Source organism: Anabrus simplex, chromosome 2, assembly GCF_040414725.1.
Source record: "Anabrus simplex isolate iqAnaSimp1 chromosome 2, ASM4041472v1, whole genome shotgun sequence".
Classification (NCBI taxonomy): domain Eukaryota; kingdom Metazoa; phylum Arthropoda; class Insecta; order Orthoptera; family Tettigoniidae; genus Anabrus; species Anabrus simplex.
The window spans coordinates 512,148,594-512,163,015 of NC_090266.1; the positions used below are offsets into that span (position 1 = coordinate 512,148,594).

General features: G+C 41.0%; 1 protein-coding gene across 1 annotated transcript in view; it reads right to left on the reverse strand.

Moving 5' to 3' along the window:
• Positions 1 to 6,182, reverse strand: part of LOC136863584 (spondin-2) — a 278,873-nt gene extending 272,691 nt beyond the window's left edge. The window contains exon 1 of the mRNA XM_067139964.2: positions 5,990 to 6,182. Within this exon, the coding sequence (XP_066996065.1) occupies positions 5,990 to 6,182 (193 nt within the window). The remainder of the gene's footprint in view (positions 1 to 5,989) is intronic.
• Positions 6,183 to 14,422: the final 8,240 nt, after the last annotated feature.

Consider the following 14,422-nt stretch of genomic DNA (forward strand, 5'->3'; position numbering starts at 1 on the left):
TCTGTTGTCCATCTCACAACATTTTCCGAAGTCTCTTTGCATTCGCTCACAATCCTGTATCTCATTTATTAATCTAGTCGGTATAACTTCATCCGAAAAAAGTATATGTGATTCCAGTTCATTACGCATATCATTTGTATATAACGAACCATAAATATCCAATGATGCTACCTTGTGGAACCCCCATCTTCATAATTACAGGATCAGATTTACCTACTCTAATTCTCTGAGATGTGTTTTCGAGAAATTTAGCCTCCCAGTCAATCACATCTTTGTCTAGTCCAGCAGGCCTCGTTTTCGTCAGTAGTCTCTCATTATATTCTTTCTTACATTCTTAATCTGTTTACCCTCCAGGGTTGATTTTTCCCTCTGACTCACCGAGGTATACCATCTCTACCGCCTCAAGGCCAGTGTCCTGGAGCGTGAGACAATGGGTCGGGGATACAACTGGGAAGGGGGACCATTACCTCGCTCAGGCCTGCTATGCTGAACAGCGGCCTTTTGGTGGTTGGAGGGGGGGGGGGGGGGAGATTGGAAACGATAAACAAGGAAGAGGGAAGGAAGCGGTCGTGGCCTTAGTTAGGTACCATCGCGGCATTTGCCTGGAGGAGAGGTGGGAAACCCACGGAAAACCACTTCGAGAATGGCTGAGGTGGGAATCGAACAATCCTCTCATTAATTGACTTCCCGAGGCTGAGTGGATCCCGTTCCAGTCCTCGTACCACGGTTCAAATTTTGTGGCAGAGCCGGGCCTCTGGGGGTGGCAGCTAATAACGCTACCCACTACACCGCAGACTCCCATGATCTACCCCATCAAAAACCTCGGTTAGGTCAATAGCGATGTAGTCCATTTGACCTACTGAATTTAAGATATCTGCTATATTTTGCTGAAATTTTAGGGATTCAAAACATTTAGAGGCGATAATAAACCATCATTTTGTAAGACATTTTTATAACCCTGATGACAAGAATTGCGCCCATTACATCAACAATAGCTATATTTAAGATAAACTGGGGTGGATATCTGAAGTACGCTTTAGCATGGCACAACTTTGTTGTAAAATTCACGTGGAACAGTTATGAACTTGTAAATTATTAAACTCTAAACCTGGGTGTCCTAAATTCATTATATTTTGTTGTAATTAGAATGGATTTGATTACATTTGATAGGTCATAAATGGCGTTTAACCCATACAAAGTACTGTATTGTATAATAATAATAATAATAATAATAATAATAATAATAATAATAATAATAATAATAATAAAACTTCTTATTGCTTTAAATATTTAGTGAGATATTTTAATCACAGGTATGAAAATTCAAAGTTGGCGCGAAGTAAGTTATTTGTTCTGAATATTGAATTTCCACCTACAACTTTCGTCCCGCAATTTACTTTCTCTCCAGGCGCCGTTTTTTTTTGCTAGCTGCTTTACGTTGCACCGACATAGATAGGTCTTATGGCGACGATGGGATAGGAAAAGCCTAGGAGTTGGAAGGAAGCGGCCGTGGCCGTAATTAAGGTACAGCCCCAGCATTTGCTTGGTGTGAAAATGAGAAACCACGGGAAACCATCTTCAGCGCTGCCGACAGTGGGATTCGAACCCACTATCGCCCGGATGCAAGCTCACAGCTGCGCGCCTCTAGCCGCACGACCAACTCGCCCGGTAGTCCAGGCCCCGTAAATCGAAGGGACGGTCCTGTATACACCTTTTAAAATGCCGTATGGATGTAGTACATAACCAACAATTTCTCTAGCCATCACCGTTTGCTGTTATTACAATCGTAATCAATAGCATCAATAATTAGAGATTTGAAGTTGCGCCTTCTTTCCTGGTCTTTTCTCAATTACTTGTGGTTAGCACTAAGTATGGAATAAGCCAAGTTTTACGGCTGGAAGGATGCCCTATACGAAGGATGTATTCACTATTGTGTGTTCCTGTGGTGGCTGGGAGTGTGATATACTGTATAAGAATGAAGGTGTGTACTAAGGCTAAGAAAAAACACACAGCTCCTAATCTAAAAGGGTGAACCAAACGCGGGTAAAATCCCTGGCCCGGGAGTCGAACCCGGGACCCTTTGAACCGAAGGTCATTATGCGGACCATTTAGCCAAATTTTCAGGCTTGATGGAAATGGTCAAATTAAGGTGGCATTGACCTGATTGTGATAGCCTTTTCATGATAATACCATACAAGATGTAACACCTCTTGAAGAACGTGTTCTATTTTAACGGGAGATTAACGTAACATTGTTAGCTTTAAGGAATAGTGGGTTAGATAATAATTAAATTTTGTAATATATCTTAATGAATCCGATCGTCAGTTATTGAAGGTACACTTATTCTAAAATTACTGTTCAAACCTGGTCCAAAACTGTATTGTATTTGATGATTTTTTTAAATACATTTGAACAAACAGTACCAGTATTTAAGATTTCATGAATGTTTTGCTCAATGTTTAAATTTTCGTGTGAGGAACAGGAGAATTAATTTTATTCCTTAATAAATCTGAAGTTTTGTTTGTTAGGTAATTAGCCCTGATGCTGGTTGGATCCTGGTTGGAGTATGGTTCTAGTGAGTAGTATCCACCCACTTCAAGAATACTTGATACGAGAACTGGAAACGGTTCAAAGGAATGCAGCAGGATTTCCTCTGAGTGTTTTCCGACAAAAGAGTAGTGTTAAGAAAATGTTGCAAACTTTAGGCTGGAAAGACTTGGGAGTAAGGAGACGAGCTGTTCGGCTAAGCGGAATGTTCCAAGCTGTCAGTGGAGAAATGGCGAATAAGTTTGAGCAGGGCTTTCAAAGGCGGGAAAGATAATAATATGAAGTTACACTTGGAATTCAAGGGGACAAATTGGGGCAAATATTCGTTTATAGGAAGAGGAATTAAGGAATGGAATAATTTATTAAGGGAAATTTTCATTAACATTGAAAGTTCTTTGAAAATATTTAAGAAAAGGCTAGGGAAGCCACTAATAGGGAATTTGGCACCTGGACGACAGCTCTATATCAGATCAATGATGGTTGATTGATGATTGAATATCAAAGAGCACCACCGAATGTTGTGTGATTATATGCTATTTGCTTTACGTCGCACCGACACAGATATGTCTTATGGCGACGATGGGATGGGAAAGGCCTAGGAAGTGGAAGGAAGCGGCCGTGGCCTTAATTAAGGTACAGCCCCGGCATTTGACTGGTGTGAAAATGGGAAACCACGGAAAACCATCTTCAGGGCTGCCGACAGTGGGGCTCGAACCCACGATCTCCCGATTACTGGATACTGGCCGCACTTAAGCGACTGCAGCTATCGAGCTCGGTGTGTTTATATGAAAACCGGAAAGAATCGATGGTGGCGTCAAAATGATGTGCACCAGGCAAGATGAAGAGTGAGGTGGTTTGCAGTTGCTTTACTCACTGAACCAGAAAAATGTTACTATAGAACGCTGACCTTATGAGTAACACCGTTCATAACACTCAGACGCACTAATCAAGCTCCGAATGTCATTAGTCATTACTCAGCACCACCATAACCCATCAGCTTCCACAATGTCACAGCCATAAATGAGACTTGGACTTCAGTGGCAGCTAGCTACATACAGTATAGTTCTAAGTTCTAGGCCTGTGCAAAGACACAGATGAAAACATACTGGAGCCACCAAGAAAAAGTAACAAGTAGAATTTTTGATAAGCGAAATTTAAAATAAATGATATTAATGGATGATCATAACACATTTAATTCAATTCGAATCAGCAATGCAGGAGAAAATGTACCTTGATTAATTTGAAAGAAATTAACTGAAAACACTTACGGACAGTCTTTATAAATTAATAATTTTAATATCTGATATGTAGTAAGCTACAATACTTAGTTACATTTTCGGAAAGTATTATTGTAATTATTGCTATGTTCTGATCTATTACTTTTTGTTTGAGATCATTTGGGAGACTGTCTAGTATAGATGGTAAAGGCGTGCTCTGTTAATCTAAAAGGACCTGGTTTGATTTCCCGTTATGAAGTTAAAAATAAGTTAGATACATGACTTGCACTTTGAAGACGGGCATGGCCCTGGCGTTCACTCAGCCTACACTGGAAATTAGTACCAGGTTAATTCGTGAGGGCAAAGGCAAGGTAACCACTGTATCCAGTGCCGAGTTACGATATTGGATGTATTTACCTTCCACTCTTCCAAGATGACCAGTACGGTGATGGTTTTGCTGTTCTTATGAGATAATGTGAAAAAGATCGGTATGAATTAATAGGCCTATACAATAAGGTGGAACAAGTGAGGTCATTGTAATATTTGTTCAGTAGCGTAGCCAGAATCGGCCGATGGTGGAGGGGGGTATACTTACAAACTGATGACAGAACAGAGTGAAGGTACTTGTGCGTGTGTGGTGCGCGCATGCAATATTTGTCATTACAAGGACACTGATACAAGTGAATTATGTTGATATTCAGATTGCAGTACGCTACAAAATCTTAGATTAAAATACAGAACCAGAACAATACTATCAATGTCAACAGTTTTACAGCGAATGGTGTATTCAGTTTACAATAAAAAATCCAATATTCGATGCTTCTCACAAAATATATTCAACAGATCTGTTGGTTCTACAATTATGTCTCTGAATGTTTATTTAGTATACTGTTTATTATCAGTTTCCGTTTATTTTCTTTTTGTAAAATTTCCATGGGGTAGGGGGAGGTCCTAACCCCCAGTAACCCCCCTTGGTTACGCCCCTGATTTGTTCCTTCAGTCAGGGACGAGTCGCGGAACTGCCAAAGAGGGATTGGCTAGTCGCTGTATCCATGAGGATAAGAAGACGGCTAGTGCTCTCTTTTAGTGTTTTCGAAGTGCGTCCCGTGAACACTTCCGAGGGATCCATTTCACCCACTGTATATTCCGTTTTGTCATTCGTTCCTCTCCACGAGAATCTCACGTTGGAGTACAAATTAGACAAGAACCTACTGCTGAGAAAATAGTTATTGCATAACTACAAATAAAGTGTAATGGGTAAAGAACTGTAATTACATTTTCTATCGATCTGGACCTGAAGGCTTTGGAAAGGCACTGTAAAGAAAATTCGGCCTAGTGAAGTGTTACCTCTATTTTACAGAATTTGAATAGGTACAGTTTACGATTTTTGAGATCAACACCCGTACGTTCATTCACAACGTTAAAAATGCGCTGCAAATATATATCAACTTTTGATCAATATTCCACTTACAGACATGAAAGTACATTAATTTATACCTCATTATAAAGACATAGTGGTCCATTTATAAAAATATTAAACATTGCTTCCCATGTTCTATCGTATTTTCAAGGGTTCTTCAAGATACACTCTAAGAAAACTTGAGTGTGTGTCTATTTTACATGAACCACCCAGATAGCTGTCAGTAATATTCAACCGTAACAGAAGAATAACAACACGTTTGTATGGAGCTAATCTAGAATCATATTTGTATTACTCGTTGTTGTTGTTTCTTCAATTTAGCGTCTTGGGTCATTTTTAGTCATTAGTCCCGCGTAGTTGATAACTGTCTGACAACCTGTGTCATAGTGGAAAATATGATGATGTTGATGATCATGATGCTTGTTGTTTAAAGGGGCCTAACAGTTAAGGTCATCGGCCCCATGCTGTGGAAACTATCAGCATGCTTGAAATTTTGCGAGACAATAGTTCTTATGTCATAGGCCACTATATTACAATTTTATGTAGAACATAAACCACTTGGACATGACTTTTAGTTTCGAAAATACCACATGCATTGCCCGGAATTCTAATTATGGGCACCTTGGTACCAATCTCGTGACACGCCTTCCTATCACAACTGTTATTATTTAGGCCTGGAATTTGGAAAGGCACATGAAATAAGGCACAGTCACGGCGGGGAGTGGAAGAGCATACACCATCGAGATTCGAATTAATGTGCGAAGAAAGCGCTACCGGTACCAATTAAAAAGAAGCTGAGGCTTACCGACAAGTTTGGACCACTGCGCGGGAGGGCGCCACTCCGGAAACTGCTTGGGGAAGAGCTCTCGTGTCCAGTGGGTGTGAACCTCAAGGTGGTAAACGGCGAGGCGGTCGGAGAGGCAGCGCTCTCTGCTTACGTTCAAACTAGCGGCTGTCACCGCCACGAAGAGAAGACCCACCGTGCTACAGCGGAACATGATGTGTGAATGAATGTACGTGTAACGCAGTCAGTGTACTCTATGCGGTGTAGAGTCAACTGCTCGTGGACAGACGAGCGGAGGGGCCTGGCTTCCTCATTGGTCGCGCCACGGCCGTCGTCATGGCAACAGGTTGCCAGCCTTGTCATCAAGGATGGCACACATTTTTATTGAAGGACGATTTTATTTGACTTTTATTTAATCTCAGCTAAATGTGGTCATATAATTAATTTTTCGAGACCGAGCGAGTTAGTCTTTCGGTTAGGGTCATGCAGCTTTGAGCTTGCACTCGGGAGATAGAGGATTCGAATCCCACCGTCGGCAGCCCTGAAGATGGTTTTCCATTGTTTCCTATATTCACACCAGGGTGCAACTTTCCCATAGTTGCGTCGCCGTTGCGACGTTAAACCGCTAGCAAAATGAAACAAAAACGAGACTTCGAGATTCAGATAGAATATCAAAACAGGAGTAAATAATAATAATAATAATAATAATAATAATAATAATAATAATAATAATAATAGTAATAATAATAATTTAATTAATTAATTAATTAATAATTATTATTATCATCATTGTCCGCCTCTGTGGTGTAGTGGTTAGTGTGATTAGCTGCCACACCCGGAGACCCGGGTTCGATTCCTTGCTCTGCCACGAAATTTGAAAAGTGGTATGAGGGCTGGAACGGGGTCAACTCAGCCTCGGGAGGACAAATGAGTAGAGTTGGGTTCGATTCCCTCCTCAGCCATCCTGGAAGTGGTTTTCCGTGGTTTCCCACTTCTCCTCCAGGCAAATGCCGGGATGGTACTTAACTTAAGGCCACGGCCGCTTCCTTCCCTCTTCCTTGTCTATCCCTTCCAATCTTCCCATCCCCCCAATACGCCACTGTTCAGCATAACAGGCGAGGCCGTGGTGGGAACCGTCGCTGAGACCGAGGGTAAAACCAACCCTGGAGGAGAAAGAAAGAAATTGTCTACATCATCAACAACACCACAAATAAGAGGATAAAGCGAAAGCAAGTTCAGAGTATTTCTTCACTACTAATCATTAAGCCAGAGAACGTACATTTTTACGTGTAAATCGAAGCAGTAGGACGTGACATTCCTTTTCGTGGAGCTTACTTTTTTGACCAGTAATAATACATCCCAGCAAGAGTACTCAGAAATTGGTGTTGAAGCATTAATATATACGATAATATACATTTTTTGCTGCTTGTTTAGCGTCTCACTGACACATCGATGGTTTTCGGCGACGAAAGGACGGTAACGGGCTAGGATTGGGAAGGTAGTGGACGTGGCCTAAATTAAGGTACAGTCCCAGCATTTGCCTAGTGTGAGAATGGAAAACCATCTTCATGGTTGCTGATGGTGGGATTCGAACCAACTATCTCCCGACTGCAAGCTCACAGCTGCGCGACACTAACCGCACGGCCAACTCGCTCGGTATTTAACATTTACAAAAAAGCAGAATCAAGCTAGAAGGCTCTCTTGGCTGTTAATCTATAAGTTACGGGACCCACAGTTTCTCGTGTAATCTGTGCCATTAGGATATCCATATGGAATTCCATTTCGTCGAACTCACTTTTATTGACCGGTATTCGAACAACGACCGCTTTGGTCATTAGGGAGAAAGTCTGTCCAAATGAAATCATTAATAATAATAATAATAATAATAATAATAATAATAATAATAATAATCTGCCTCTGTAGTGTAGTGGTTAGTGTGATTAGCCGGCACCCCCGGAGGCCCGGATTCGATTCCCGGCTCTGCCACGAAATTTGAAAAGCGGTACGAGGGCTGGAATGGGGTCCACTCAGCCTCGAAGGGACAAATGAGTAGAGGAGGTGCGATTCCCACCAGCCATCCTCGAAGTGGTTTTCCGTGGTTTACCACTTTTCCTCCAGGCAATGCCAGGATGGTACCTACTTAAGGCCACGGCCGCTTCCTTCCTCTTCCTTGTCTATCCCTTCCAATCTTCCCTCCACCACAAGCCCCATGTTCAGCAGAGCAGGTGAGGCCGCCCGGCGAGGCACTGGTCCTCCTCCCCAGTTGTATCCCCTATCCCAAGTCTCACTCTCCAGGGCACTGCCCTTGAAGTGGTAGAGACGGGATCTCTCGCCGAGTCCATGGAAGAACCCACCCTGGAGGATAAACAGATTAAGAAATAAAGAAATGAATAAATAATAATAATAATAATAATAATAATAATAATAATAATAATAATAATAATAATAATGTCCGCCTCTGTGATGTAGTGGTTAGTGTGATTAGCTGCCACCGTCGGAGGCCCGCCTGTGTGCGTTTCGTCTTCAATATTGGTAAAGACTCTCGTGTAACATCTTAATACAAAGCCGCTGAGTGGTTGAAACTCATGGATAGACGATCATACTCAGCTGCTTGCTTACTGCTGAGAATTTTAAAATCTAATGCTCCCTCATATTTGACCAAGTCCTTTGTTTAGATAAATCAAGTGCACGATCGGGAGAATGGGTCAACAGCTAACACCCTACAGGTTCCACAGCATCGTGCGGTAAAGTGCAGTAAGTCGTTCACTTTCACTTCCTCTCAATTATACAATGGCCCTAAACTATGTGATATACAGTCGAGTAGTTTCGAAGCTCAGAAAAAGTGTCTTAAAGACCGATGCCTCTCCACTTATTAAGCCATGTAAGTGAATTTTCAACAAAATTACACAGTACTCTAACCGTATCGGTAATTTTGATATTTATTCAATATGAATTTTTATCACGAAGATATATTTCGAGTTTCTTTGTCAGTATGCAAGAGAGGTTGCTTCATACTGCGCAACATATCCGACTGGGTGGCGCCGAAATCAAGAGTTTCATGTCTTGAAAAACCCTCAAAGTGAAAGCGAGAGCCAAGGGAGGACAAGGAAGGAAGATATATGTGGATAGCTCCGCCCCATAAACAACGACCGGATCACAGTAATACCAACGTGAGAATGTGATTTTAGATGGCATATTCCTAGAAAATCGCCTTAATTATATAAGGAAAGAGTGACATGTCAAAACTGTGGATATTAGATCCTTGCCAAAATTACAAGTGGGCTTAATATATCATTGTGGATGTAATTACGCCGCCAAAGATGATGTAATCGGCAGTAGCGTGCCCACGCTAGCGCAGAACCCAGACGCCAAATGGGGAATCCCAGGGGGAGTGATGACTTTTGATCGCGGATAATAATTAATCTACTGATCGATATGGTTTCCGCATCACATCAAATGATACTTATCCATTGGCCATACAATAAATACTATCGCCAGTACTGTCGGATCCGTAGAGCGTAAGAAATGAGAATTGGAGTGGGGACAACTCCCTAACTAATCTCCAAACCAGGGTGAAATTATAAACGAGCCTGCCTGTTAGGGGAGAACGACACTTGACGCGAAGTATTCAAGGCAGACACGCGGTCGGCGAGTGCTCTGACCTAGCCTTTTGTTCGGTCGTGTAATGCGCAAGTTATCGGTAACGCGGTAGGAAAGTGTTGTAACCAAGGTTGAAGTTTACAAAACACAACTTTTATTGCTTCACTTTATGATATTTACACAAATAACTGAAATTTATTTTGAAGCAAAAAGGAATATTGAATCTTGAGAAAAGTCTGTCTTTATACAATATGTACAGGTTTACAGTCTTTATATACACTTCTATCTTGAAAAGATAGTCTTTGTGAATTGACACGTTGATAGTCGAAAACTATCTGGCACACTAACATAAATGTCTTTGAGAGTCCTTGTTTGTTGAAGTGCCTGAATTCCTAAAAAGCAAGTTCAATTGATTGAAGAAATTCCACCTAGCGAAACTAAGGGAGCTTGCATAACTTAGGGAATGAAAATGGCTTGTAAAAGAATTACGGAACATAGGCAGTGGAAACAGGTAAGGGAGCGGTGACCAGAGGTGAAACCTCGTACTTCCAGAAATTCAGTCCACCTGGTCGAAGCACATTTTCAAGAGGAGTAGCCTCCGTGCTCGACGTAGGGTGTATTCTGGAGCTGGACACCGGGGCGAGTGGGCGATTGAGCAGGTAGGGAGCTCCTATTTATAGTACACTCGATGGTCAGGCACGCGCACTGAGGGCTGCGCGTCGAAGCTAGCAGAATGATACACAGGCGCGCGTGCTGCTGGCTGGCTGAGCGAGAAGGGAGGGCCGGACATACAACAGAAAGACTACGTAAAGTGTATTGGTAATTGTGGTGACATTATAGGCGGTGGTGAAAATTCGATTCACGGGACGATCGGGATGTTATAAAAGCTATCATTAGAATGTGTCGTCATCTCATGCCGTGAGATCGTGTCGTGGGAACGTGCCGTTGTTCCGGAGTGAGAAGCATAAATTAATACGGTGCCGTTGTATTAAAGACAAGTCTCGTGTCGGTTATATCGTGCGAGCTGGTTGAGATAGTGTGGAGGGACACGCAAATTGATAGAGGATAAGTTCTATGTAAAATTATACCACTGTAAACTAGAAGTGTATAAACTGTGTTAGTGTCAGAATATCGAGAAAATTTTCTCTCTGCAGAAGTACACAAACTACGACGGAGACTCGAATGTAGGAATCCACCACAATTTTTTGCATCGCATAATGTGTAGCAGTAAATATATAACAGTCTGCCGTAAAGTAACATTGTGCGTAACACCAAGAGATGGAAGTATCAGTAGAATTCAGAGGATTGACGTTTCATAAACGGGTAATGCACAAACTGTGCTAGTGTGTGCATAAATCATTTACCGTGAAAGAGCATTCCATAATCTGTAGAAACGGATAATATAGTTGAAGTCGTTAGTATTGAAGCCTGCCGGGCTGAGTGGCTCAGACGGTTAAGGCGCTGGCCTTCTAAACCCAACTTGGCAGGTTCGATCCTGGCTCAGTCCGGTGGTATTTGAAGGTGCTCAAATACGACAGCCCCGTGTCGGTAGATTTACTGGCACGTTAAAGAACTCCTGCGGGACTAAATTCCGGCACCTCGGCGTCTCCGAAGACCTTAAAAAGTAGTTAGTGGGACGTAAAGCAAATAACATTATTATTTTAGTATTGAAGCCTAATAAACTGTGACGGGATTAACAATAAACGTGGTGTTTCTTAGTTTGTTTCCAGTGTTTACGAACGAAGAATCATGAAGACACCCAGAATGGATGCAAAACGATGTGAACCAATATTAAGATGGTCTAAACAACACCTAGGAGCCTCCCCGAGGTTCGAACGATGGACAACCCACCATGGCGTTAAGTACATTGATTTGAAATGTTTGTGAATGCGGGGTAATTTCCTTTCTTTAAATATGTAGATAATGTTAGAATAGGATTATAACAATGTGTTAAATTTGGATTTTCAAGTAAGGAATAGCTTGAGTGGTCTAAGATTTTATTAAATCAGGTCAGATTAGATGGGAAATGGAGACTAGAGAATCTGATATATGTCAAGCACCCTAACTTCATTTGTGGCAATGCATGTGCATGGAGTTGAATTTTCAGTAAGCTTTGAGAGTGCTTTAGATAGAGGGAAGAGCGTTAATGTGTTGTTGGTACGCCAACGAATATATTTCTTCGGGTTCAAATAATCACTCATATTTTATTCTGCATGATGACAGGGTCTTCGAAATTTCTTGTTGTAATATGTCAGTTGTGGGAATAGCAATGCACTCTGTCTATAATGTAATCTTTTATTTTGTAGTTAGTTTGCATGAATAGAGATAGTGATGACTGTATATTGCGTGTGAAAATGCGCCGTGCTTGGACTCGAAGCTACGTCCACCCAGTGTAGATAGGGTTACATCCGTATTACCAGTTGAGTTTAATTTTTTCTTTAGTTAAAGTCATTTTTGTTATTGTTGCGTTAAAATATCTATAGTATGTTTTGGTGAAGTTTGAGCTTTGAGAAAACCGTAGGGAGATCTTCTATGCAATGAGCTGTGAGTGAAACCGGGCCTTTGGGAATAAGAGAAGTGACGAAGTGAGACGGCTTGACGGGATAATTTTATCGAAGTGTGAAGAGAAAGCATTAATTAAATTGAGCACTGAATATGATGCAATGGAGCGGCTGAATTGGATAATTGCCGCAAATGTTTCTTGAGAATATGTTTCGTTGTTGTGAGATATTGTTTTGAGACGAGGTTCTTAGCCCGAGAAGAGGTGAGACCCTGCGTGAAGATTTATGGTCGTAGAGGGAGCGGCCACGACCGGGTTTGCTAAAAGGAATGGCTCTGCTGAATGAAAGCCTCCACGTCAGAAATGAAGGCCGGGTGCTCACGCAAACACAGCTCGCATTAGAAGAGTTATTGATAATTGTTTTTCCCATTTTGCTACAGTAAAGATTTGAAATAATGAACGTCACATTTTGGTATTATTTCTTCCTAAAGAAAGCTTATATAGGGATTTTTCAGGGTCCTCTGATGAAGGTGCGCTAGAGGCCACATGTTCGAGTCCCAGGGTACATTGTGGAGTTCCCAATACACACAAACTTAATTGCTTCAAGGAATACAGCCAGTGATCTGTGTTTTTGTTTATTTGTCATTTCTTTCAGGGATTTATGGATTTGAGTGTGGTTTATGTGTAAATATTGTCTCTATTTTGAACGTGATTTCGAGAGTTCTTTCATTGTTGTTGGTTTGTGTGAAGAGGGTTCATTCCCTGTAGTTGTATGGCTATGGATCATCGTATTCATGGAGATAAGGGTTCGATTCCAAACCCGACATCTGTTAAGTGGTTTGTTTGTGTCATAATTATACGGGAAGCGTTTCATTTTTTCTCACAGCTGTATGTGAAATGAGGGTTAGGATTATAATGAGGTGACCACTCTGAAGCGAACTCCAAGTTATTGAAAGTGTTGTATTTTTAAATAGAGATGGAAGATTATAAGGAATACCTTTGCATCTACAAAATATTTGGTGTTGTATTTAACCATGTTTCAAATTAGTGTTTGTGGATTGGATAATCGTGTACTTAACGCCATGTTAATAATATAGGGGTTGATCAAATCGAAACTAATTGAAGGACATTTATGATCAATTAGTGATCAAAATGTGGTCAAGTTATCTGTAAAATTTTACGAATGGAGTGAGATCTCCAAGACTTTATTTAATCCAGATGATTTGTCTTGTTTAATTATATTTTTGCTACTCAGGTTTAATTCATGCATTTGATCATGTTTTATTTTAACAAGAGTTATTAAATTCTTTTAAGGTTTTTATGCTTATCATTTGCCGAGATAAAATGCATCCTAAATTTCCTCCGTTCACCTAGGCCTATAAGTTAGATTTTATGTTACTTAGTCGGCGCCGCAGACGTACTACGGCCCTGGGAGGCCGGGGTTCATATCTTGGAACGGACGAGGTGCGGTGGATCGTCGCATAGTCGTAAGCGTATTTGTTAGCTCATCGATTTGGATCATTATTGGGAATCCAGATGAGATGACATTTGTCTCTAGACTAAAAAGGTCCCTTGACTATCGATCTCTGTGGAGTGTGGCCTCATATGACCATGACCCAATCAGGGCGAGTACGCCGTCATATGGTTCCATATAACTATGGGGATTGGTGGGAAAAATCCGAGTACGAAATATCATAATCTCTTCGATTCATTTTAGATGTTCAGTTTTATTCTTAATTCATCCTCGGCATTAAAATGTACCTTAGGTTTCTCTTATGTCTTCTCTTCCTTGTTAGTAGTGTACCGCACCCAGGGGTAAATACCCACTAGGACGATGCCTCCATTCCTGTATGAACATCCGACTAACTCAGTGTTGGGCAGAGAGTGGGTTGGTTGTCGGTTGGGTCAGGATAAAAAGTCAAAGTTCATACTCTAAAATATCAATCAATGACAGGACATGGAGGTATAACACGAATGAGAAACAATCATAGGGGGCAAGATGGATTTATTAATAAATATCCCCGATCATATCCCAAGAAAACAATTAAATCAAGAAAAATAATTTGTAAAAAAAAGAACTCAAAATATTAGAAATAAGTCGAAATTAGAACGTTACTTGAATGATAATACCAAATTTGATATCAAAATCAAGTTCAATAAAGAACACTATATACATCAAGACTGAGCTTCTTCTAATAGTCCAATGTTTATAACTTATGGCAACAAGTGTACGCAAACACTGACATGTGGTATTTCCGTATGGAGTTTCACACTATCGCATCCCAACGATACGGTTTCAAAGTTAAGTTAATCCCGAGAGTCGTCAAACTATTTCCGTAAAATAAAAGTTACAT